This window comes from Mustela nivalis, assembly GCF_964662115.1.
Source record: "Mustela nivalis genome assembly, chromosome: 15".
NCBI lineage: Eukaryota > Metazoa > Chordata > Mammalia > Carnivora > Mustelidae > Mustela > Mustela nivalis.
In genome coordinates this window covers 80,589,302-80,616,510 of record NC_139034.1, presented here as the reverse complement: position 1 = coordinate 80,616,510, position 27,209 = coordinate 80,589,302, and the positions used below count along the sequence as shown (strand labels likewise).

Sequence of the window (27,209 nt, the reverse complement as noted above, 5' to 3'; positions counted from 1 at the left end):
AGCAAATTCTAAGGGAACAAGATTTGAAAACCATACACACATACAAACAGGTTTGCTGTCAGTGAGTAGAGGCTTTTCAATATTATCTACGTGTGTCTTTTTATTTTATGGAGGAAGGATGAGAGAAGGAAGTATAGTAGCCAGAAAAAAAATAGTAAAAAGCCAAAAACATACACAAAAGTTAATCACATAAGAACTGGCGATATATTCAAATAATTGCATGCCTATAGGAAATACAAAGTAAATTACCTCACACTGAATTTTTTGTCTATTGATTTACTATATTATTTCTGTTCTAACCCCATATCTTATTTATGAAAAACTAAGACCAACTTTAAGAAGCTTCAATATTCACTTTTATTACTTGTAAAAAAAATTAAGGTATCAGAATGCATATGGTATATACTGTGATCTTGGTTTTGCACATTTATTCACGTGTTTTACATTATTTCAACTTTAATAAACATACCATATGTGTATCTTTACAATACCTGATAAAGATTTAGCTGTCTGGCACTTATACATGTATTATTAGTTCATTCTGATGCTCTGCATATCAAGAGGATGTTAAAAATGACCTGAAATAACGCCAAGATGAAGATTTAGATTTAGTGAAGCAGTTACGCTCCAGCAACTGCCACACATTTATTTGTGCCGGTTTTATTTTATTTTTTTACCCTTAATTGAGTGTAAACTTTTGAAAAAAAAAAAAAAAAAAAAAAAAAAAAGATAAAAGAAAAAAAAAAGTAAAATCTGGAAATGGAAGTTGTGTTACTTTTTAGTCCAATAAATAATTTTAGCTACGCTTAATGTAGCTTTTTAAGGCCTTCATACAATTGAAAAAATTAAAGTAGAGCATGTTAAAACCCTGTTCATTTATAAAATAAAAAATAGAATTTTACAGGTTTGCAGTTAAAAGTCACTGTTCAAAACTGATCATGCATGTATTAGCTGCAACCCAACCGAAAGTCCTTGGTGCCGGCAGTCAGGGCACAGCCTGTTGCCAGCGATGTGAGGCATTAAAAAAACACCATGATGTCAGCGGTCTAGACTTACATGTATTAAGCCACACGCCAGCAAATTCTCTGATAAATACACATCATTTTAATAATCAGTATTTGATAGCGGATCAAAACATGCATTAGACTAAAAATGCCACAAATTTGTTTTTATATCCATTCACTATAAAACTTTCTTTTTTAAAATTTAAAGTCTTGGTTCCTATTTCAGAATACACAATAATCAGGAGGATACATGATGGGGAGCCAGTTTTCAGTAAAAGACGCACAATGGGTCCATCCAAGTAACTTCATCAGCTATAACGAAACACAAAAACATATTATTAAAGAACAGATTTTTTAAGCTCAATATTCAGGGTAAATTCTGCATTTGAGAATAATAAAGTGGTAGCATGCAAAACTTTCCTTCCATCCAATCCACCCACCAACCACACTTCCTACCCCCTGGTCTTCCTTACCATCAACTAAACTACCCAGTTTCCTACCAACCAAGCTCTACATGCGATTATGACCATTCCGGCCAACCTTCCTTCTCTCCTGTCTGTCTACCAACCTTTCTGTTTTCCTTTCTTTCTTCCTTCTGCCTAACTTGCTCCCTTCTTCCTATCAAACCAGTTGCCTTTCTTTCTTTCGTTCTCTCTCAGTCTGACTGTAAGCCAAACACTGTTCTAGACACCGGGAAAACAGCACTAAACAAAGTCAGTCCCCACTTGCAGGACAGTTGTGTTCTATTCAGGGGAACCGAAGAATAAATAAGCTGATCAATGAACAGACAACCAAATGAGTATGTAGTTAAGCTGCATACATTAAGTAGACCGTAAGCATAAAAGCTGAAGAGACACCAGAGCCGTTAGGAGATGGGATGGTCAAGACCGGGCTCTCCGGAGAGCTGATATTTATGGGGTGATTTGGAAAAGAAGAAACCTTCTATGGAAATCGGGGACAAGCTCTCCATACAGCTAGACTAGTTAGGTTCCTGGCAGAAAAGGGCAGGAAGGGGCACGGTGGCTGTTTCAGCTGAGCAGAGGAGGCACATGTGAGGGAGGCAGAGTCGGCCTGGGAAGTGTGACAAGGAATGCAACTGGGAAGAAATGCAGGAGCCAGATCCTGTGGGGCCTTAACGGGCCAAGGAAGGCGTCTGGATTTTAATTTAGACTTAATGAGATGGGGCTTCACCGGGAGGTGTCTTCAAGCCCTCTTTTCCAGCTGTGGTGTGAAGAACAGACAGGACAGGAACAGAGTGGAGGAGACACCAATTACAAACCCTGATAGGAACATCTGGGGCAGTCACCGGTTTTACCAATGTAAGAGCTCACAGATCACAGTCGACATGATGAGAATCACACTATATACATTAACAATTAGTTCCAGAAAGAGTTCTCTTAACCAATTCAAAGATCTGAAGACGCTAATTTAAAATGTCTTACAATCTCAATGGAGCGGTGCACAGAAAGGTCTACGAGGGAAGAGAACCTATAGTTCACTCTAATTAGAAAATATTTCCCCAGGAACTTACTGATTGCTTTTACATCCAAAGAATAACCTTAAATAGAGAGACCAGACCTTGGCCACACTTGGCATGACCGAGCTGCCCACCCGATCTCATATGCCCTTTAGGCACAAACTGTGCGTGTCCAGAGACAAGATGAGGCTACGGATGATTTCTGTGGCGTTCATTAAGCTTTTATACTTGACCATTAACTTGTCCAGAGAGACCAGAATTTCTTATCTAGTGTTTCTAGCATCAACCACAGAATTTCTCTGCATGTAATAAAGGATGGCGTAAAAATCACAAAATGGCCTATCATTTCAAATAAAGAATAAAATCAAATAGAAACTCTAAAAGTTCAAACATTTTAGAGTTGAGCCAACATGTATTTGAAAGGAATGATTTCTGTCTCCTTCAGAAAGAAAACTCAGTCTTCTGACTGTAATTCTAAACTTCCTAATGTACTTTTTGCCTATGTCGAAAACATTTGAGGCTAAGTTTAGGTTCTCTGGACAGGAATTTTAAAAATTTAATAATAAGAAAAGTTTAAAAAATGTAAGGAGCTTACTGGTTGTCTCTCATGCTTTTATTTTATAATTTGCACGACATGAATGAGAGTAGGAATCAGTCATCGTAAAGTCAGTATCGCTAAGTCACTACAAGAAGGCTTTTAGCTATCTGATCACTATGTGATATCGAGGTGACATGTAACAGTGAAAATTTAATACCACTTACTTGAATACAATTTTTCCAGTTTTCTTTTGTTGGTTTTTCTTCCACAAGTTTAGTTGCAAATTTAAGGCTTCTCCCATACAATTTATGTACTAATGCATGCTTGTATGCAAATGTTAAAACCTATAATGTAAAACAAGATAAGGCTTATCCATGAAATATTTACATTTTATGGTTTATAGTTTTAATAATGAAAAAATTAAGGCCTTAATAGAAGTGCAGCTTTTAAAATGAACATTTTATATCAAGCAAATTTTAAAGATGTCTTGAAAGAACAAAAGCTGAATATCGCACCAATCAGCCTATCTGGGGGGGGGGGGGGGGATTAAAGTGTGATAAGTCACTAGCTCTTGGACTCTATACCAAACACCTCTTTATGCAAAGGAGAGCTAACATAAGTGATCATAAAAATGCAAATAAGGATAGAAGTACAAAACTATAAAGAGTCATTATAAATTACCAAAACTGCAAAGGGGGATAAAGTAAGAAAAAAAATTAAAATAAAAAAATTATATCGTATAAGCGTACTCTGATCCTAACTCCCTTTCTTCAGCACGAGCACGACTACACTGCGGTGGGAAAACCTCAAGCATACAGGAAACCTTTTCTCCCTTCTCAGAGGTCTTTACTACAAATTATCATAGTTCATCTAGAAAACAAGCATCTGTCTGTAAGACAAAACTAATCGCTTATGCTAGGTTAGGAGAATTCTATTTTCTTTATCTTCAGAAGAAAGGAAGATTGACAAAAACTTGTACTTACATAACCCCTACTGTAAGAATTACAGTAGAGAGCTAAAAGAGATTTGACATTTTTATATAACCCAAATCCAAAAAGTTCGTCAATGTTCCCTTTTCTAAACTGGGTCTGAAAACTGATGAGCTATAAATCCAAATGATAATTATTTAAAAGTCAAAGAGCTGTGAGAAAAATAATATCTAAAGTAACCAGAATGCCCCCCTCTCCCCCAACAGATCAGTACATAAACAGATATGGGAAGGCATACACGCAATTTCTAGATGTTCTTAGTTCTAGCTTCATACACAACCGGCTTAACCAAAAGGCCACTACACACATTCTCAAACTGTTTTCCAAACTAGTTTGGCTAAAGAGCCACTGTGCAGACAGAGAAAATGATAGTAAATGGTTCTAAAACAGGTAAGACAAAGGAGATCTCACTAAACACAATGTCTTCTTCAGAGCCCAGCTTAGCCACACTCCATATATTTTCTTCCTCTTCTGGCCAGGGAGCTGGGAAACAGTAAAGAGCAGGCAATGGGGCACAAAGGAGGTTTGTGAAGTAACCCCCAAGAACTGTGCCAGAGCAAGAAGCACAAAGATTACCTTATTGTCAAAAAGATCAGTCCATTTTGTAGTTTCCCAAAACGTTTCCATCACAGAATCCAGAGTATTTTCTCTTTCCTCGTCCCTTCCTTCGGTATCGCTTGAAACAGCCCCATCCTGATCTTGGGCATGAAGGAGGTGGTCGGCGAGGGCGCATCCTTTTCTACAAAGAGCGTCCACGAGGGTAGACTTCTGTTTGTCCATGTCACTGTGCGCCAAATCAAAAAGCAACGCCCAGATCGGTAAAATTCCTTAAGAAGTAGACTTGTCTGAAACTAACAAACTCATGCACTATTTGCCTCAGATTTACAACGCAGAAATATTATCGTACATCAAATAAGATTCCTTATTTGTAACAAACACCAAATGAGCCACTACCTCACACATACAGATTAAAGGTGTTAGGACAGCCGTATGTGGTTGAAACAGAATGCCATAAAGCAAAAGAAGGGAAAGTGTGTTCAGCTCTCAAGGCCGTCAGCTAAGTACCTCTTCCTCAGAATAGCATCTTTTAGAAAGTACTTAGATTTCTCATACAGAGCAATCATCACACATTTACGCACCGATGTAGACACGTTCTTTCAGCAGTGAACGTAACTTTCACTTATAAACAGAGCAAACACTGTAAGATGCTTCCTCCGTGCCAGAAACTGCTCTTGCACTTTTACATATTAACTCATTTACAGTCAAGACAGTTCTGAGTCAGATACTATTAATCATCGCCATTTGCAAAGGAGGAAGTTGAGGCACACAGAGATTCGTCCGAGGTCCAATGGTCGGGAAGCAGCAGATCCAGGTAGAGTCTGCTTCTAGAACCCCTGCTTTTAATCGCTACGGAAAAACCGCCTTGCGGCAGGGCAGGAATCTGTGTTCTGATGACTCCAAGTGTCCAGACAGTGCCTGGCACGGGACAGAAACTCAGCACATCACTGCTGAATGAAACGCAGTCGCAACCTGCACTCCAGGGGACAGCGGTACTCGTTAGGACACTTGCTTATCTGAGGCATTTTGTCCAACTCATGTCCCACACGTGTGGAGACAAGTGCGGAGAAGGTGCCACGGGCACTCGGACACGGATGAACGGACTAACGGTACGAATGACTCTGAAGGACTCGGGACTGGAAAATGCACATATGAAATCTGCTGGCGCTACGAAATCAACAATTTGTACAAAAGATAATGAAAATGAGAAAACAACAACTTGTTACAACCCAACAAAATTACCCACCTTAATACGTTTGCAATGTAGATAAATTTAGGCCAAAAAGGAGGCATGAGATTTTCAGCAAAGAGTTTCAAAGCTTGAAAGAACCAATTTCATTCTCTTTTGGGGGAAACGTGTCAGGGAACTGCTTGGTTACTTTGGACTCAGGAACAAAAGAATTTCGGAGTTGAAGGACAGGTGCACAGCTTCTCATTTACGGAGCGCTCCCCCACCCCACCCCACCCCACCTTCTAGACGCCAGCCACGTTCTGAAACGTCTTACCAGTACTTCACTTACACATTACAGCATCAACCCTAGGAGCTGGACACAATTATTGTCCCCACTGTGTGAGGAAGAAGGCGGGGCCTTGGAACAGAAGTGGATCGGCAAAGGCAGGTGGGATCACTCAGGGCAGCTGACGGGTCTGAGCCGCCCAGAGAAGGGCCGGACGGACGCAGAGCTTAGAGGGCGACCTAAGCGTGCTGTCCGTGCCAGTCCTCGGTCCAGCTACCTGCCAAGCCCCATAACCCAGATCTCGGATCCGATAATTCCACATATCTGGAATATTCCTTCCCTACCCTCGTCTAACTCAGAACAGATCGGCTCAGATCAAATATTTTACCAATCCACGAGGCTTTCCCCAGTCAAATGAAATCGGCTCTTCCTACAGGCTTTCACAATTTGCAGTAGTTATCGTAACTCTTCAATCACCTTCCGCATCAGAGCACGCGCGTCCCAAGAGCAGACCGTGTCCTGGTCCGTTTTTTTCATCCTCTCAGTGATACTTTACCTACAGTGTTTGCTCAGTAAACATCCGAATCAAATCTCGTTAGAGGTACCGATCAAAGTGGTAATAGCTGTCTTTTAGGAAGCGCCTCAATCAGATACTTTAATGGCCTAAAACTGCAGTTCAGTTTAACGGAAACTCGATACTAGATCACGCACAAAAGCTACTATCACACTGGAGATAAGAACGCGGCCGTCAGCACTTCCGATGCGCGAGGGACTAGAGGAAAAGCAGCTTTGCACGGAAGGAGAAACAGACGCTCCACGGCGGCTCCTGGTCAGCGGCCGCCGCCTCCGGCGAACGCCAGGCCCCCGAGACCAGCTCGGCCCCGCCCAGCGGCTCCGGGCCCGCACGGGCCCTTCCGCCCAGCACGGAGAGCCGAGCCCGCGCCGGCGGGGTCCACGGCAGCCCGCGGCAGGCGCCGGCCCTGTAAGCGCCGACAAGAACCGAACCAGAACCGAACCAGCTCCTCTCGGCATTTTCACGTGTTCGCAGCCCCTTTCTAGCTTTACCCCAGCGTCGCCGACCGTCTCCGCAGCCACCATCTTTAAGGCCAGGACCCTAGGCGACTGTCACTTTTCGCCAGCCACTGGAGTCAGCGCTGGGGAGGAGAACTGTGAGGGGAAAGGGACTCACGAGGCTGACGCCACAGCTCGCCGTCTGCGGCTCGCCGGCCCCGGACTGAAGGGCCTCCTCTGGGGCTGGCAGACTCAGGAAGGACAAGCCAGAACAGCAGCTGGGCGAGACGGACCTTCCCATTTACCGACATTTGTCCCGTCACTTCCTCGACGGGGGTCTGGAGAGAGGACACGGATTCCACAAACTAAGCAACAGCCGAGCTAGAAGGGGCGCGGCGGCCACCAGCGGCGGCCGCAGTGAGGCCACGGTTCCCGGCAAGAGTTTCTCGTGCATGATCAAGGCCGGACTCCTCCTGCGACGGGATGGGCACGGACTGGAATTCAGGAAGGAAGCGCGGTGGAGACTGGTCCAGCGGTGGAGACTGGTCCAGCGAGAAACCAGGGGCCCCCGGGGACAGGAGGCGCATGAAAAGGACTGCGGGCCGAGGCGCAGACCTTGAAGAGCCGGAGACGGGGGCTCTCAGCGGGGGGCAGCCATGGAGAGGACGACTCGGGCTGAGACAAAGGTTGGCCTCGGAGGGGGGGTCTCTGTCCCCTCTGACACGAAGGACAGCATGACGAGGGGCGAGGCGGAGCGGACGCCCTAGTTGTCTCTGAGAAAGACATGAGGCAGGGAATCCTCTCAAGATGGGCGGGAACGCAAGCGGCTGCTCACAAGCAAGAAGAGGCCCAGCTCGGACAGACCCGGCCTGAGTCCGGCTCTCCCGTTTGCTCTTGGCAGCCAGCGGGTAAAAAGGCCGCTGCTTGGCACGTTACATAGAAGGTGCAGTTTAAATGAGGTAATATACTCCAAATATCCCCAATAATTCCTTGCACGTCACTGGCGTGTCAGAAATGGACAACAACAAAACAGCCACGTTTGAATGATTCCCTCAGAGGGTGGGGAGGGCGCAGGTCACGCGCACAAGCCAGTCTGAGGACCTTCATTCTGCCCGAAAACTACGACGTGCAGATTGCCAAGAGCTGCAACGAGCGAGGCGACACCCAGAGCTTCGGCGCTTCGGAATCAAGGACTCCACAGAGCAGCGCCTGCCTGAGGCCGAGGGAATGGCTGTAGCAGCTCCAGGAAGACGCGCGGTTTCTCCCCTTGCAGGTGACGGCCTGAGTGAAGATTACCCAGGGGCAGGAGGGAGAGCTGCTGCCGGGAGCGCTCCCGCCATACGGTCCTGAGAATTCAAGGAAGGCGGAGGCTCCGGTGGCTGAGGGACTGTCGCACCACGGGCGGATGGCTGAGGGACTGTCGCACCACGGGCGGAGCCATAAGCTCGCCCACCCGCGCCCGGCGACGCCGCTCTGCTCACGCCTGCGCTGGCTTCTTACAGCTCAACCATAACCCCCTGCCCCTCACCCCTGCAATACGTGACACCGGCTCCTACCTCAAGTTGCTGGCGACGGTTTCAACCCGACTTTATTTCTATTTGTGTTGCCGGACATTACAAACTAAATCTGGGCTTTTCATGCTATTGGCCAATGAACAGTTTAGAAATTAATCGTTTTTGCCTGCTCCGTACGTCCAGCTGCCACAAACCCCCAAGGGGCGGGACTGTCTGGTCACAGCTACTCAAGTCTCTCCACACAACGGACCTGGCGGCCGAGAAAGCAAGCTGCTTCTCTTCTGCTTCATCTCAAACAACTAAGAAAATTATCACGAAATAGCTAAGGGTGGAACATCCAAATACTGATAACTCCAGGGACAGAACAAGCCGGAATAGAAGAATACTCTCATTAATTTTAAAAAAGTAACTAAGAATGAGATGCAAGAAAGATTATTTACTGGTTAGGTACTTTTTTATAGTAGCTGCATCGGGCCTGGGGTCAGTCTTCATGGCCATATAAACCGCTAGGGCCGTTTGGTCTATATGAGAAATAACAGCATCCGCAGCTTCAACAATTTCATTAAGTCTTTTCATCCGCTCCTAGGGAGGAAAAAAAGAAGAAATAAGAAATGGATGTTTCGGGGTGCCTGGGGGACTGTCGTTAAGCGTCTGTCTTTGGCTCAGGTCGTGATCCCGGGGTCCTAGGATCGAGCCCTGCATCGGGCTCCCTGCTCAGCCGGAAGCCTGCTTCTCCCTCTCCCACTCCCCCTGCTTGTGTTCCCTCTCTCGCTGTGTCCCTCTCTGTCAAATAAATAAATACAATCTTAAAAAAAAAAAAAGGAGATAAAGAAATGGATGTATCAACGAGTCCCTTCATTTCTGTCGTCCCAACCATGACAGTCACAACCCATAGAGGGGGCGGGGCAGTCTGCTCACAGCCCAGGGCGCTTGGTGCTGTCCCTCCTGTGACTGCCACAACATCAGCATCACCAGAAAACCTGAGCTTGGATGGGAAAATACCCAAGACACATTCCCCATTGGGACTTGATGGCGAGGGTAAGCCCGATAAAGATTCCCAGAAATGTAGTGTTTTCTACCAAGGCAACTCCTTTTCTGGGCATCTTAGAAACCCAATTGGCTCCATTACTCCAGTCACACACCACATGAAAACAGAAGGGAAAAAAGCACCTGCAGAGGAACATTCTCCCTGGTTTATTATTAAAACCACAAAGATGGGAGCAGACAAGAAAAGACCCAGTGGAGTCTCACGACGATCACCGCGGGGCTTGCGGTGCTCCCCTTGTGAGTCTTGGAGGTTTCCTTTCAACCTTCAAATTCACTCTGAACCCCTGATAATTTCTAATTGTTCATGGCTTGCGCTTCCCTACTGGCCAACATTATTAAGGAGAGCTGTTAAGACAGTTTGGAACGATGGCCAATTCTTGAAAATTAGAACAGTAACAAAGTTAATGCAAAGTAGGAGTTGTTCCTCTGCTGTAGGTGTTTACATCTGCCGCATCTGCCGCAGGCCAGGACCCCTGCCCTGGAGGTGAATGGCAGAAAAGCAACCCTGGGTACATCTTCCCTGCTACTCCTCGCACTGACCAAAAACAGGAGCGGGAATTCTAAGCTGAACTCATAGTAACAGCTAAGTTCTATATTTACCTTAATGAGAACAGTTAACAGAACATTCAATGTGACGGAATGTTTGCATTTGACAAGAGCAAAGACAAATATAAGGCTGCACTTTTATTCAACGTATAAACTTTACCTAATGTTACAAACAAAATGAAAAACTCAAATATTAAGAATGGACATGTCCCACCTTTTCAGCGTCCAACTGATGAAGTCTTGCAACATACAGAGGAAGATAATTAGGATATGTTTCTTTCAATTCATTATAAATGTCACTAGAATCCAGCCTATGTATATAAGAAAGAGAGAAATGTTATATTTCGTTTCTGTTAGAAAGAAAACAATTTTTGTCTTCCCTATTATTTAACATTGCTTTAAAGTTCCAGTCCATAACATAAAGCATCAGTCTGAAATACAAGTTTCTTTACTGACAAGAATTATCATTATATGCAGGTAGTATAAATATGCTTAACCTAGAAAAAAAAAATCAAACTGGAGGCATCAAGTTTTCATATATGCCAGGTATAAATGTATAGAGAGGAGGAAAAAACAATCAAATAGCAAGAAAGATGAAAAGCTCTAGAAATGTCTATAATGTATAAGAAAAACGTATACTTTTCTGAAAAATCTGAAGTTTCAGATGAATGAAGAGACATTCCATGCTCCTGGATGGGGAAGCTGAATAAAGCTGACGGCATGGGTGAGGGGAGCAGTGGCCCAGGCTCTTCCTGGCTTCCCTCGCCTGCCCTGAAACCACTTCCTGGGCGGGGGTGACAGGGGCCCTAGTGGTCTCAGCAGTGCCATACCCAAGGCAGGCCCTCTGCTCCCCTCCACCCCAAACATCCACTCATCACTCCGGAGGTCTCGGCGTGAGGCTCCCACATGCCCGGCAGCTCCTCCCCGGAAGAGAGTCCTCTGTCCGGGAGCCGAGGGGCGAGGGCGCCCCGTGTTCCGGCCGCAGGCGGCCTGGTCCCTGAGCTGCAGTGGGGAAGCAGGGAGCGGCCTGGGCTCAAGTACCACAGACTCTCACTTTTCTCCCTGAACTACAGATGTTTCTTCATCCTTTGCTGTATGCCTTTACATCAACTCCGGAGGTTTTAAAAGGCTGATTTAAAAAAAAAAAAAAGATTTTCACTGGTTTCCAGAGAAGTGGGCTCCTGGGACTCCTCACACTGCCATGCCAGACGTCAACCTTTGCCATTTCGCTTTTGAAGGATTTACACGGTATTTTCAGCTGTTTACGACATCCTACAATCGATCGGAGACTGACTTACAGACTTTGGTTTCTGGTGGAGATACAGCCTAGTTTTAAGTGCAAAGGTCAGCCTGAATGTAGACGGACCCTGGAACTGCTCAATCCTTGGGAATTAGTTTCATGACACGATGACGTCTGTTCTCTAGAACAGCTCAGGACTGCAAGGTCGCACCCGTTCAGCTGACGAGGACTCCCACAGGAACGCGGTGGTGACAGAAATACCGCATAACACAAATGGAAAAAGCAACCCCTATGACTACAGAGAATAAATTTCCACCATGTAAAAAGTAAGCTAAAAGTCAAAAAATAAGCTGAGGGAAAATGTGTACAAGTACAGCAAAGCCTTAATATCTTTTATGTTAAAAAGTTAAATGAAAAATCTGATGTCCCAATAGAAAAATAGCACAAGACACGTTCAGCTGACAAGAATGCGGTGACAGTTTTTAAAAGCCTCAAGTTTCGTAACTTAAGAAATGCAACTTAAGACACGATAATGGCTTTTTCTTTTCTCGCCATCTATCAGCAAGGCCTCGTTTCCAATTCCACGGCATCACAGGCTCCGCCATACACCACTGGAGGGAGTAGAAATTCTGATATTCCTCTAGAAGGCAATATGTCAAAACATAGCAGGGCAATTTTTAAGTGTTAATAATACTGATTCTCAATAATTATACTTTTAAAATGTGATCTGATGGATATTTAAAGAAACTACATGTGTAAAAATGTCCATCACAGCACCACAGAGAAAAGATATAAAAGTGAATGTCAATTAGAGTATTTAAGTGGGTTACATTTCATCCACAGGACTGCAAACCACATAGTCATTAAAATGGTATTTTAAAGGACTATTAAATGACCCCAGAAATGCCAAAAATCACATAGTAATTGGAAAACTAGGACACAACATCATTCACACTGCTACATGCAAAACTACAGAGAAATAATCCTAGGACAATGATTACCTCTGGAGAGGAGGCAAAAAGGTGATTTTTATTTTTTTCTTTATGCTTTCCAGTAAAATTTTCTTCCAAGAGCAAATCAGAATTAAGTGGTTAAAATAAAACCCCCTGTAACCCTGCCACTCACCGTTAACATTCTGAATATAGTCCATGCACAGATACACCACACTGCTTTAACTGGGAAAATAAAAGTAAATAGAGGCCGAAAATCCACTAAAACTTACTTTGTCATCCACTGAATTTTAAGATCTCGTAACGCTTCAGTAAACTCTTCTTTTAAATCTTTCTCTTTTTCTGAATCTTTTTCTTTGTCTTTGCTGCCGTTCTTAGTCTTTGTTGGTGGAGGTATTAAGTAGTAATGAACAGGGATCACATCCTATGAAAGTGGAGAGAGTCTCAGATTAACACACTTAATTTTACATATTTTAAAATCATCTTCAACACTGAGTATCTCAGAACACAGGTTGCCCTGAGTTGTGCTACATCATATTCCAGATCCTAAGGGCTACAACACATGAAAAATCCCAATCTGTGATCAAAGGAATTTTCTCCCAAACTTTAAAGTACTCTTGCTTTTAAATCCTTTTTAAAATAAAGGTTTATGTAAGGGGCATCTGGCTGGCTCAGTCAATGGCATGTGCGACTCCTGATCTGGGAATTGTGAGTTCCAGCCCCACACTGGGTGTAGAGATTACTTAAAAATAAAATCTTAAAAAAAAAAAAATAGTGGAGGTAAGAACAAACTTTCCTCCATGAGTGTGTGCGATATTCTTACAGACAGTACTACCTACCAAAGACTACTACCAAGATTTCACTTGTTCTACTTGAGAAAGGAAGGAAATAACTTGGAATTTTAAAAAAGATCCTCTTTTCTACATAAATTTAAAGGGAAGTTTCTTCATTCAATCAAGAGGACTTTCTGAGGGCCTGAGACATGCCACTTAATGCTCTAAGAGGTGCAGACAGCCATGCAGACAAGGCCCTCTCTCGCCCTGGGAGCGTGTCCTGGTGGGGGAAGACAGACAACATCAGGTAGCTCGGGGTCTCAGAGGACCCCGCGGATGTGCAGGAAGCGGAACAGGACGCAGGGACAGAGAGCGGCTACTCGGGGAGGTGGGAACAGCGCGGACAAGTGGTGCCGGGAATTCCCGCTGAACAGGGAATATGCGACCTATGTGAATGAGGCTCGGCGGCCTTCATTAACCCAACTGAGGAGAGGACGCGTGTGAAGACGGCAGATGGGCGCGTGCAAAGCCCTGAGCTTGAGCACCCGGCACGTGCGGCGGGACGCACTGGGCACGGGGGCAGCAACCACAGGCGGCGGGGCTGAGACCATCGGACCAAAATACAGATTTTATTCTAAATGCAGGGGAGTTGTAGGCAAGGCAGTGAACATGAGTCAAGATTTCTATTTTTGCTTCCTGACTCTGCGTCCTATATGGATGAGCAATGTTGGTTTGTTTTTAAGAATTCTTCCTACTATTCGGAGAATGGACGGTAAAGGGTGGAAGGCGAGGAGGAAGACAAGTGAGGCGGTGAGCCTGGATTCCCAACACTGCTCGGACTTAAGAGCAGGCTGTACAAGAGGAGGAAATGGACGGATCGGGCAATCCATGAAGGCAGAGTCGACCCTGCCTGCTGATGATGCTTAAAACGAGGGGACAAATGAAACCGGGCAGGACGGGGGAGGGGAGGAGGAAGCCCAGGCTTGGAGCCAAAGCATTCCGCGGTCTCAGAGAATGCTGGGGAGTGAAGGAGACGGACACCAGAGGGGCTCCCTGGACAAGCCAGCGGGACGGAAGAGGAGTGATCCACCAGTGACAACAGCGGAGGGGGTGCCAGGGGCAGGAGGACACGGTGGCAGAACTGTGCAGCAGTGACTGGTCCCCGCCACGAGAGACGTGCAGTCTCCGTGGACAGTGGGGGTGAGGGCCGCCCGAGAAAGATGCACGGAGAACAGGGAGTAAAGCAGCACAGAGAGCACCTTTGAGAAGTTCTGCTTTGAAAAGAGCAGAGAAATGTGTATTTATATCTAATTACATCTATTTTGATCTATTCTATTAAAGCACGGAAATCTCCACTTGCGAAAACTAAGGCAGTGTCTGGGAAATGAAATCCTGTTCAGACTGGCTAGCTCTGGTTCTGGCATAATAACTAGCTGCCCTTCATTAAAAGACAAAGTCAATTTCACCAATTCTAGCTTCAAGTTTATATTAAAAATGCTTAATTAAAACCTTTTTTGTTTAAATTAACATTTCTAAAATTGGGGAAAAATATGTTACCAAAACTTTTATTTTCCTAATCATAGTAATTTCAGAAAAAAACTTTATACAGGTAGAGACAAAAAAATAATACTGCAAGCCCCATCTTGCCCTAAACAGGATTTTTAGGTGTAAATACAATGTGCATATGCCCATGTTAACAATTTTCGCAACTATATTTTATTTTGGGGTATAATTATAATAGCAAATATAAGGAACCACTGATGCAGTAGTTCTAATAGCCTTCCACCATCAAACGGTAACTGTGCCTTCAGTCTGACTCAGGTGAAGTGCCCATAAAACCTCTCCTGTGACAGAACCACACAAACCCACTTTCAGGCATCTCAGCACCATGCTCGGAGGCCAGGAGCCAGTGCACCTGCAAGCCAAGGTTGCCTGTGCAGTGTGGGATGGGGCAAAGCAGTAGGGCTCTGCTTGGAAAAGCTCCTTAGGACCCTGCTACCCATCCGTCTTCCTTCCTCTTGAGTTCACTTTTCTAGGTGGGCACTGCTGGGGTGAAAAGCGTCTGCAAGATCAGAGTTGCTGAAGAACCACGAAGCTCTTACGGGAACTGATCGTTTCAGTATCATCTGTGCAGCACAGATGAATATACTGAAGAATTCGAGGGGCAGAGACAGCCCCCAACAGTTACCCTCTGTTCACACAGTCCTGTACTTCCACTGTACTTGCGTGGGGATGCCGCCTGCCTGGAGGAGGAGTCCCCACAGTCCATGCTGATTCTAACCTAACGTGAGCCTCCCTTAGTTCCCCTGCCTCCTTGACTGATTAGGGAGAGAGGCAACTTTCAGGATGGGAAGGAAGTCTCTGTTGTGAGGCAATGCCTCTTCTGAAGCTCAAAGGTAAGGCATTTGCTATTATGTTTGAGTACAGAAGAGAGAACACAGAACTGAATTTAAAATAAGCAATCCATTAAACTTAATTTATGATTAACAATAAACTCTAAGAAAGATCTATAAACAGAAAGAAAACCTGTACCATGATAGTCATAAACTATCACTAAAGATTAAAAGCATAAGAGACAGGGAGAGTTTGTGAAGAATGATCTTAGGGAGGAAATCAGGGTTTTGTGATCAGCATTTTATATATTAAATATCTCAAGTTAGCAATTATAACTGTTACTATAATCCTAAAAATATTTGAGGACAGTAACTTTATTACTATTCAAAATTACAAACATGGTAATTTTAACTCCTAATCAAAAGAAAAATGGAGGGTTTTTTTGTTTTATCATGTTCACCTCTTTTTTTGGTCAGTATTTTTTCAACTCGCTTCTCAAGGACTTAGTATAGGGTTAATTTAATGGAAATCATTTTGTACCATTAAGCCTTGAGCAATTTTGATTATGATTTAAAAAGCGAGCCAAGAGCAATCTTCAGATCAGAAATGCTGAAGTTCTCTATAGTAGATACTTAACAGTAAGTTTTTCTAAAAAACGTATTATTTCCGCTATTCACCAAGCATTTTGACAGTGTCTGAACAATATCCTTGAAAGTCAAATCTACCTGCAAAACTCATAATTATTCTTTGGATAACATACTGCCTTTTAATTTTTGGTTCAAAAATTATAATTTCCTTAGTTCTTAAATTATTAACTAAATTCAAAACTTTAATATCTTTATACAAACTAAAACAGCTATTTTAAAGATCAAAATCATACTGGAATGCTATTTATCATCTGTTAAAAGTAACTATATACTTTCATATGAAAATGAACCTAAAAAAGGTAACCTGCATTTTCCAAATGAAAAGTCACTGAGACCCAAAGGATAAACCCATCGAGGATTATGCACCAAAAGCTGGGTTGGCATTTTGTCTGGCAATAAATTAATATATATATATTTTTGGTAATGAGACTGTAAGACCAGGAGAACCGAGAAGAGGTAACTCTAGTTGCCCAAGTTTGTTATATATAAAGCTTTCCTAACCATCAAATAATAAATTTCTTATTCACTTAATAGCTTCCTATCTTATACAACCTGATCCAAACAAAATCCACCAAAACTCCCTAAAATATCAACCCCAAAATATACAATAGGAAGAAAAAACCCCAGCTATGCTTTTATGATAAGCATCTTCTATTTTTAATGGGCTCCTAGAAAACCTTTTCTTCATTTTCTAAAGCAGTGGCTTTCAAGCTATTTTTAGGATGACCCAAAGATAAACAATCTATAAATAAAAAGAAATTTGTTTTATGAGTCTGATGAGTGACATTTACTACTTTATTTTGTTTTCATGTTAAAGCTGGTTATATTTCATTAAATGAATGTACACGGCTCAGAAACAGGCCGCAACGTTCAGCCCACAGTGAAGCAGATATTCCTTTAACTGGAAAGAGGATTCCCAGTGGGGCATTTTGTTTGAATAAAGTGTTTACCATTACATAACAATACAGACATTACAGAAGTTCTCTTTAATAAACGCACTCCAGGGGCGCCTGGGTGGCTCAGTGGGTTAAAGCCTCTGCCTTCGGCTTGGGTCATGATCCCAGGGTCCTGGGATCGAGCCCCGCGTTGGGCTCTCTGCGCCGCGGGGAGCCTGCTTCCTCCCCTATCTCTCTCTCTGCCTACCTCTCTGCCTACTTGTGATTTCTCTGTGTCAAATAAATAAAATTAAAAAAAAAAATAAATAAACGCACTCCATCTGTTCTAAAATGGTGATCCCTAGTTTCACATCACTGCGAATTAAGAAAGACCTATCTTTTATTTATACCTTAAAACACAAAATCTTAACGATGCTTCTCGTCTGAACAGGAGCAATCAGCAACATCCTGAATGAAGCCGGACAGCGGAGTATGTATATGCCTTCCACTAAGTACCTAAGGAATAGAATTCTGCTTTTGTTCTGAGTGAAATTTGGCTCTCGCAGTCAATCAGAGATTGTCTAATAAGTTGTAGGGAAATTATGTCTTAAGCCTGTTTGTATTCTTAGAGTCAATTTTAACCTGGGGTGGAAAGTCCTTATTTCTGTTCCCACCACCCACTGCTCTGTCTCTGCTCCTCCAGCATGACGATGCAAGAGCAGGAAGAAACTTTTTTTCAAATTCCTTCACAGTATTTTAATAATCAAATCATCCAATTTAAGAATGTTTTTGGAGCGCCTGGGTGCTCAGTGGGTTAAGCCTCTGCCTTTGGCTCAGGTCATGGTCTCAGGGTCCTGGGATGGCCCCCACCCCCTGCCAAATAAATAAATAAAAATCTTCAAAAAAAAGTTTTTGGACTTTAAAAAGAATTGTTTTGACTTATATAGCTAAGAAAAAAATTGCATTCATTTCTCTGTAGGATTTTAGATATGTAAAATTTCAAATACCATTTGGCATATTTGTAGCTAAGAAATGAATAGCATTAAATTTTTTTTCTAGACACACATAAAACAGGGGTCCTTCCAGCAGTTTATGGCAGGAAAAAAACTTCAGGAAAGCAGTACGTCAACACTGACAAGCTAAAAGCACTATACTGCAGAACTTAAAGAAAGAAAACTAAGAGAGAGATGTTTTTAACGATTTATAATAGGTGACAGAAAAGAAGTTTAACTAATATGCAAATAAGGCTTTAAGACATCTTTTTCAAGAACTGACAATCAGTACCTTTTTAAATTTTCCTTGTCGTTTTGCTGCAGACTGCCCCTGGGAGTTAGAAGGACATTCTGTAAGAAAACATGCACAATCTACACGGGATGGAGACACCGTCTGTCTAATTGTCTTCCAGTTTATGTCCCACCTGCATTTGTCTCCGTAAGAAGGGTCAGGTCTACGATCAAAATGGCAGGCTTTTAAAGAAAGCGACATTGCCACTTTCACTTTAATAAAAATGTAATTAAATAGGTTATGCCTAAGGGCAAATGTTTTCAACTCTGTATTTAAAAAATTGAGCACAGCAAAATCTGTTATCAAAAAGCTTTTAAAAACATTAAATTGTAGCTGACAATCCAGAGTCTGATTTCAAGGAAGTCACAACAATCACACATGCCCAAGCATCATCACATTCAAGGTGACCATGAAAGGCAGAAGTGAAACAACACTCACCTTCCCAACTACCAAACCAGTGAGAAACGCACGGTATGAGGTAAGATTAAACAAACAAGGTGCTGACAAGTGCAATGAACTCTATGCCTTTAGGTTTTGCTCTCTCTCAAGAAAATCGACCCGGTAAATAGTCACCTGGTAAATAGCTTACAGTTAATCCCATTCTTTTATAGTTTATGCCTCTGTAAGAACATTAGGAAGTAGTAACTACCTCTGACTGGCTAAAAGTGCACTTTCAGTGACAACGCTTTTCTGTCATAACCGTCACAAGAAGTAGACACCTGAGAAGAGTTATGTGGGTGAGAACCCCATTTCCCCATTCAGGGAGCCCACAGTTGGAAGCAGCCCTGCTGCCCAGGAAGTGAAGCCTACAAAAAAAAGACCGTACATCTATGAATTCCAGTGTCGTTGACTACTGATTAACTTCAAATGACACTAAAGTGTATCTATAAATAAGTACAGTTGACCCCTAGACAACATGGGGGCTGGGGACACTACTGTCCCACCCAGTTGAAAATCCTTGTACAGACTCCCCCAAAACTTAACTACAAACAGCCTACGGTTGCCTGGAAGCCGTAACAATACATACACAGTCAAGTGACATTATTTCATATATATTCTTAGATTAACAGTAAGCTAGAGAAAATGTTATTGAGAAAATCACAAGGAAGAGAAAATATATTTACAGTACGCTACTCTATCTACCGGAAGAGACCCCACATGTAAGTTGACCGCGCAGTTCCAACCCGTGTCATTCATGGGTCAACTGCAGTATTGACTGAAATGACACTCAAGAAATGTCAGGGCAAACCGTTTTTTCAAAGCACAGAATTCCCAAGTTATGCCTCTAAGATAGCAGTAAGTGACCTCTGGTTCAATTAAGATGCAAGAAATCTATTCCACCTTGGTGTGGGTATTTATGATTCCAGCATCAGGTAGGAGACCACTATGTAAGATCTGATGCTAAGGAGAAATGTAAAACTGTAAGAATGACAACTTCATCTGCATCGAGCTAGCGTGTGACAGAACGTGACAGATCCACGTTAACACTATTCCCATAATAAATGTGCAATGAAAACAGATGGAAAAGTTAAAATAAGTACCTATCCAGTTGTAATGTTTATCTCTAAAATGTAACAACCAGAAACATGTTTTTAATGGCATAATTTTAAAGCTATAAAATAAAAGGCAATGCCAAAAGAAGTATCTCCTAATTATCTACACAATTACGGAAAATTCTAACTAATAGAAAGGTCTGTACAAGTGAGAAAAATACTGCTCGTTAGAAATGTTTTGACTGGTTTTCTAGAAGTAACCCAAGACCCGACATTTTTATATCCACAATATTATGTTGGTTAAAATTCCATAAAATGTTTTAACTTCAAACATCCCATTCACTTAAGGCAAGTTTAATCTGGACCTACATGTTTCAAAGGGAGCTCAGGTATATTAGCCAGGTAAGGTAGGACCAGTTCAGGGCCCAAGTACTTAGGCCTAGAAAAAAAAAAAACTAAATATTTTAAAATACAATCAAATATTAATTGATCTTTGGGAAAACACTACTCAATTTTTTTTTTCCCCAGGAAGAGCTTCTCTTTAATGCGTTAAGTGTGGGATTAATTCCCATCTTTTAAAGGAATGGAAATTTTGGAATAGGTAATTTCAGTGTTAAAAAAAAAGATACTTACAGCTTTCTTCCCAAGTTCAGTCTTGGATAATGTTAAGGATCCTGCAAGGTAGCATCCAGGTCCTGCCCCTTTAGGTATTCTAATAAGAAAGTTCAAAAGAGAAATAAAAGGAACTAAAGAGAAAGTCTCAGAAAGATAATCAAGGGGCCAAACATCAAAACAATTGCATTCTGAAATAATTCCCATAGCTCGGTTTTCAAAAAACAAAGGGAGAAACAATCTTACTCTAAAATGGTTGACAACATAAATAAACTGAGCTCAATGTAATGAGCTCACATGAAAAACTTGCAGTAGAGACACATTAAGTGTAAGCAACACTATCACTTACTTGTCATCTGGTAAGGAGGTAACAAAGAATGGTTGGTTATATTTGGGTGGTAATGTCAAATTACTTGATTTCTTCTTTCCTAGAAGTGCAAGACTATGATTTTCATGAATATCTAAGCTCAAGGTATTAGACAACCTATGAGAAACTATGAATGGAAGATCTTTAAGACGTTCCAAATCACTGATCTGCTCATGACGAATCTGTAGTCGGATTGTATAATCTCCTTTCTCCAGTTTCAAAGAATACTAAAAAAGACAAGGAACATTTGGAAAAAGAAAAGTCAACAGAAATTATAGCCAAGTCAACAGAAATTATAGTAAGAGGATAAACGGGAACAGTTACCACGTACAGAGCACTTACACTACGTGAGGAACAGTGTGCGTGTGCACGCACACACGCAAACACCTACACACAAGGGCCTGAACGTGCAGGTGAGGAAGCAGGCCCAGGAACATCACTTGAACAGTCCAAGACCCCGTGCAGAATAAAGGATAAAGGAGCTGAAGGCAGGTATGGCTCCTGAGCCCTCAATTTCCCACATCAGGCTACGCCCATACTCTCAGCTAAGTCAGTGTCTTCTCAAGACTCATAAAAGCAATGTTCCTCTAGTTCGTGAGTCCTCAGAAACACGCAAAAACCACCACCAAAGGGGTGCCCAGGTGGTTCAGTCATTAAGCATCTGCCTTCGGCTCAGGTCATGATCCCAGGGTCCCAGGATCGAGGCCCACACGGGGCTCCCTGCTCCTCCCGCTCCCACTCCCCTGTTCATGTTCCCTCTCTCTGTGTCTCTGTCAAATAAATAAATAGTATCTTTGAAAAAAAAAAAATAAAACACCACCAAAACGAGCAAAACTGAAGTGCCATATAACACCTAAGACAAATATATACACGTGTGTATACACAACTGGTCATCTTTATGTCACAACCAAAGTGCCACACACCTCTTTATCACAGACGGAACCGGCAGAGATGGAGGAGCACAGACCCACTCGGCTCCTCCTAGCTAACCTGCCAGGAGCACGGCACGCCGTTTCCTCTGAGATTTTAAAAGCAATAAAGTAATGGCACTGCAATAACCCAATCTGTACTGCGATGTGACCCGGCTTAAAGGAAATCATTCCCTGACTAGTTAACTGAAAAAAACCTGCACAAATTATTTTCACTATTTGGCATAAAATTATACATGTTATAGGAAACACCTCATTTCTTTGTGACAATGTATTAATCAGGGATGAAACTTCTATAAACTGCATGATTAAGGGGCACCTGTGTGGCTCAGTCAGTTGAGTATCTGCCTTCGGCTCACGTTAGGATCCCAAGGTCCTGGGATCAAGCCCCGCACTGGGCTCCCTGCTCAGTGGCAAACCTGCTTCTCCCTCTCCCTCTGCCCCCTCTGCTCGTGATCTCTCTCTCACTTACTCACTTTCTCTCTCAAATAAATAAAATCTTAAAAGCAAACGAAAAACCCTACGTGATTCAAAGTTTTTCTCCTTTCATACAATAGTGCCAAGCACTGTGTTGAGTACACAGCTGTCTCAGGAAGAAATCAATCTGGAAGTTCTAATAAACACTTGGCACTGCCATATAGTGCGTTTCATCCTGTTCAGACCATGGATCATTTCAAGATGCTAATATCATCTTAGATGATTTGCTCTCAGCCTTCATGTGGTGGAAGCAGTGGGGAGAAAGAAAAAATAATTAAAATTAAAAGGTACACCAGAGGGGTCTAGGTGGCGCTGTTGGTGAGCATCTGACTCTGGGTTTCAGCTTGGACCTGATCTCAGGGTCAGGAGACTGAGCCCTATGTTGGGCTTTGCGCTCAGTGCATAGTTTGCTTGAGTTTCTCTCTCCCTCTGCTCACCCCCTCAAATAAATCTTTAAAAAAACAACAAAAAAAGTGGCTATACTGGCTAGTGCTCGCAAGCTGCATCCATGCACTCCTCTATCCCACAACTTGATTTAGCTGACCTACACAGCTGAGAGGCTGTCAAGACAACTAACTGAGTTTCTAGTAGTTGTCAAAGAACCAAATACAAAACTATTGCATTAAAAGAAAAAAAAAAAACAAAAAAACACCTAAATCCACAAAACCAAAATTATCATAAATAAGAAATCAGAGATTCATTAGTTCAGGGAAAGCCTCAGTTAATTCCAAAAATCAATGCCAATTTTATACCTGATGTGGATAGGCATCTCCTGAACCCATCTGTCTTTTGTTCTGGTCAAATATAATCCACAGTTGGCTGTCAAACTCGGATTCATACAGTAGTTCACAAAGTAGCGGGCAGCTTGGAGTTACTTCCCCACTCTTGGGCTATAAAAAAACAATAAATAATATGATTTATATGATTTTTAATGTAGATTTGTAATACTGTTATTGATGATATTTTTACAAGTATTAAAAACATTTTCTTCTGGTAACCAATTTTAAAACGTAGAACATCCAATACTTTGGCATTAATTAAAGGCATTTTTCTTTCACAATATTTTAAAAATACAAACCTAGCTATTTTTAAGCATTAATAAATATTCTTCTGAACCTCTAATCACTTCATAAAATTGAAATTTGACAATTCACTGAAATCAATCATTTCAACATTAAAACCAAATTCATATTATGCTTCAATGAGTTTCACCAAAATCTTACTGATCCTACATAAACTCTTGGATTCTACATTTACAAGTAGCCTCAACTACCTTTAGTGCTCATTCAACTCAAGGGTTATTCTGACTTCTCATTGTTTTAGCGCCTGCCTCAGAGGAAAACCACCAGACCCAGTAACGTAATCAGACAGCATCCGGCACTGATGAGACATCAACCACTGGACAGGTACCTCTGAATAGGCGAGTACAAAAACTAAGGCTCAAAGGCCCAAAGGCCAGGTCGCTACTAAATCAGAGTCAATGACTTCAGACCTGAATAGTTCCTGGACCATCAGAAATGATAATTTCCCAAAGACTAATTCCAAATTAACCAGTGTTAATTACTTGCCTCTATTTTATACATACACACACACACACACACACACACACACCTATACTGAATTCCTTGTCCTTCCGTTTTTGACTTTATGATTCATGAAAAAAATACAGAAGTTCATTTTGAGGTTATTCTTTCTTACATAAACACCCACCTGATGAAAGTTGTATGTCAGGACCATCTCATAAAGCTGACGATTATTTGGCAACACATCTCTTGATCCTAAAGGTTTTGTTTTTGCACTCAGTGGGCTGTAATTAGACAAATGCAGAAGTAATGTGATTCAGGAGTTCATTTACTGAGAGAAATAAACATAATCAACAATCTATAACACAGCAAAATGTGACAATGTGCATCTTTAAGCTCTGTACTTCTTGGTAGATTTTATAATATTTTCATCATCAGCTTCCAGAATTCTTTACTGACTGAACCATGGCAATACGTAATCTTTAGTTTAAATTCTGCAATATTATGGAAACATTTTCAAGTGTCCACAAATAGCTCTTAACAAAACCGGATCCCAACATTAGGGAAACAAGCGCTAACAGTGTTAAGGCCAGGCAGGTTTTGACTTGCAGCCTCCTGTCCACAAACTGCAGATGGCAAGGACATGTCACAGGAGGGGTCGTGCAGATGCCACACTGAGAGCTTCACGCACTTGCTACCTAAGGCTCGAAGCTACTGCTGGGGCTGCGTCTTAGAGAGCTGCCAGGATGCCTAGGCTGCGAGTCCGAAACTGCATTTTCATCTCCGGCACTGAGATGATGTACAGAGTGTAAGAGGGTAAGAGATGTCCCCGCTCCCACCACGCCGATGCGTGACACTGGAAGCCCTAACACATCAATGATACCGCAGTGTCTGGACCCAGCTCTTCAGGGTGATGCAGGGAGCCAGATCTTCATACTTCAAGGAGGACTGAACATCGAAACGATTGATGCCTTCCGATGCGTGCTACAAAAGATATTTATTAAATTAGGTTCTCAAACTTTACTGATAATAAACCACATTTTAAAAAAAAACATTTGGACCTAAAATAAACCTCTGTAATGCCAAGTTTATAAACGTCCATGAGCAAAGACTACTGTTATTTCAGAACCACTGCCCCACTAACGTTTAAATAAAACCAGTGAGATTATTTTTCAATAACACCAATAACTGACATTAAAAATGATGGAAATGTGGAACTTACAATGTTTAACTGAGGAGCAGTACACACTATTCCATGGAAAGAAATGGTATAATCAATATTGACGTCACTAAGACTTGCCCACCAGCGAGCAATGCAAAACTCAATTGCTTTCCCACCCTGTAAAGAACAATAAAAATTACAAATATGTAAATCTGTTTTCTCATTTCCCTTCAAATTACAGAATATAAATAGTAAGTGTTTTAAAGCAAGTCTAGCTTTCAGACTTTTCCTATTGGTACAGCTGTGCGTGGAGTTATACAATTACAGTTGCAAAGACAGAGTACAGGCGCTTAAATACACAGCTCTCTGCTCCTACGGTGCTTGTCATAGAAGATCAGAGGCAGCTTTTGGGAGCACATAACAAAATAATAGTGAAAACAAACCGGAATAAAAACTTCAGACCAAAGGAAAAATGATAAGAACAACAATGATAAGAAAAGGTACACCACAGCTCCATGAGGCACAGTCAACACCCACAGCTGAGTTTGGGGCTCAGAGCCGCCCGGCAATCAAAACAAAATGAAATTATGCTCCTTTACATCTTTCTCCCTATTACAAAAATTAAAAACAAAAACTGTTTTTAGTACTGAGTTTTAAATTAGGTTTTGTAGTGATCAGTACATTATGAAGTCTGAAGACGGGTCAGAGGACACTAACAGACCAGAGCGCGAGCAGCAGTCATCAGAGACCTAAAAGACACAGGAAAGATGGGAGCACTGTGTGACCACATGAAGCAGCAGGCTTAAGAAAGAACATCAAGGGGCGCCTGGAGGCTCAGTGGGTTAAACCTCTGCCTTTGGCTCAGGTCATGATCTCAGGGTCCTGGGATCAAGCCCCGCATCGGGCTCTCTGCTCAGCGGGGAGCCTGCTTCCCCCTCTCTCTCTGCTTGCCTCTCTGCCTACTTGTGACCTCTCTCTCTCTCTGTCAAATAAATAAATAAAATCTTAAAAAAAAAAAAAAAAAAAGAAAGAAAGAACATCAGTGCATTCCATTCCCATGAAGGAAGAATACAGCCCAGGAAAGGGTGGGGACCCACCACACTGAGGCCATTCTGGTGGGAAGCAGTGGCAGCTTTACCTAGACAGCAGAACAGCCTCCGGCAGTCTTGACAGCTGGGCATTAATAAAATAACAAGCAGAACAATCTTAAACTTAAGGAAATAATCTCCTGTGTGATGAGGAAACCGTTCCAATCAAGCTTTGCAGTGTAAGCCATCACAATCTAGCAGACCAGCACTTTCCTTTGACTATGTTTATTGAAGAGTTCAAATGATTCATATTTACCTCCGACTTGGTCTCAAGTATCCCACTGAGACTACCCACCTTCCTACTTCACTTATTCAGCATTAATAAAAATATTCAGCCCCAGTACAGTCTGAATACAAACTGTGAAATCAAATTCCAATACTCAGGCTTAGCCCATACCAAAAATCAAAGAAAGAAATCATTTTGGGGATTTCAAATTGGTAATTAAAAACTTACTAAGACAGGAAAAGCTTCAGTCAGTGTTCCTTTTTCTGGAAGGGAACAGAACTTATAGAACTCATGACTTCGATATGCTCTTTGCTTCACGAGCTGTACCGCGTGAAGAACAAACTTGGCTGACACCTCGGAGGAACACGAACACACGGTGACTTCTACAATGAGGAGAGGAAGCCGGGTTGTAAACGGACACGTGGCTGTTTGCATTCCAGCTCTTTAAAATGCAACATCTCAAGAATAAAATGATACATTCAAAAGAAATCTGCATATTTCCTTAAAAACAAAGAGCCGACATGAAAGGGGAGGAAGATAAACAAATCAGTATCAGAATGAACAACCGCTATGCTCCATCACCGTGGAACAGCAGGTGTCCATGGACGGACACAATGACCCTAATCAGGTCATTTTTATAACCCTTTGCCCCTCTGTGCTATGGGGAAACTTGCTTTTAGCTAGAAACCAACCAATTCCTGATAAAAGAGGATGCCTAAATTCCGTGTCTATTTATTCAGTTTCAGTGGTAACTTCCTAGTCTCTCCCTCCTGTCTACTTCTAGAAAGTATGACCATCAACTACACATCCTCAGCTTTATTCTGAGACCGAGCTGGAGACAAAACCAAAATCACTGTGAAGCAGAATCAGCATCTTATCTAATGCACACCCACTCTAATACAGGGAACTTAAAGCAAGGCTTACGTCTCTGGTTCACAAGGTCAAGTGGGCGCAGAGCTCTGTGAACCTAATCAATTGCTAAGAATAAAAAATCTAGTGTTAGGACAGTATTTCTAATTATTTGAAATAGGATACATCTGTAGTACTTTTTTTTTTTTTTTTGCTTTATTATCCCCCATTTTATTGAC

The 27,209-nt window shown here is 42.2% G+C and overlaps 1 protein-coding gene across 8 annotated transcripts in view; it reads right to left on the bottom strand.

The window, feature by feature from the left end:
- Window positions 1-333: 333 nt before the first annotated feature.
- The window catches only part of TPP2 (tripeptidyl peptidase 2), a 70,261-nt gene continuing 43,385 nt past the window's right edge, over window positions 334-27,209 (bottom strand). The window contains exons 17-31 of one of the 8 annotated variants that reach the window (XM_082700702.1): window positions 26,350-26,504; window positions 24,868-24,984; window positions 24,529-24,629; window positions 23,833-23,929; window positions 22,875-23,012; window positions 20,699-20,943; window positions 20,371-20,449; window positions 18,245-18,283; window positions 12,604-12,755; window positions 10,356-10,452; window positions 9,000-9,130; window positions 4,585-4,792; window positions 4,420-4,491; window positions 3,244-3,363; window positions 334-1,316 (exon numbers count right to left, since the gene is read on the bottom strand). In XM_082700702.1, the coding sequence (XP_082556828.1) occupies window positions 1,227-1,316; window positions 3,244-3,363; window positions 4,420-4,491; window positions 4,585-4,792; window positions 9,000-9,130; window positions 10,356-10,452; window positions 12,604-12,755; window positions 18,245-18,283; window positions 20,371-20,449; window positions 20,699-20,943; window positions 22,875-23,012; window positions 23,833-23,929; window positions 24,529-24,629; window positions 24,868-24,984; window positions 26,350-26,504 (1,841 nt within the window). In that variant the 3' untranslated portion in view covers window positions 334-1,226. Of the gene's footprint in view, window positions 1,317-3,243; window positions 3,364-4,419; window positions 4,492-4,584; window positions 4,793-8,988; window positions 9,131-10,355; window positions 10,453-12,603; window positions 12,756-18,244; window positions 18,284-20,370; window positions 20,450-20,698; window positions 20,944-22,874; window positions 23,013-23,832; window positions 23,930-24,528; window positions 24,630-24,867; window positions 24,985-26,349; window positions 26,505-27,209 lie in introns of all 8 variants that reach the window. The other 7 variants (XR_014303244.1, XR_014303243.1, XM_082700703.1 and 4 more) reach the window with 7 other exon arrangements.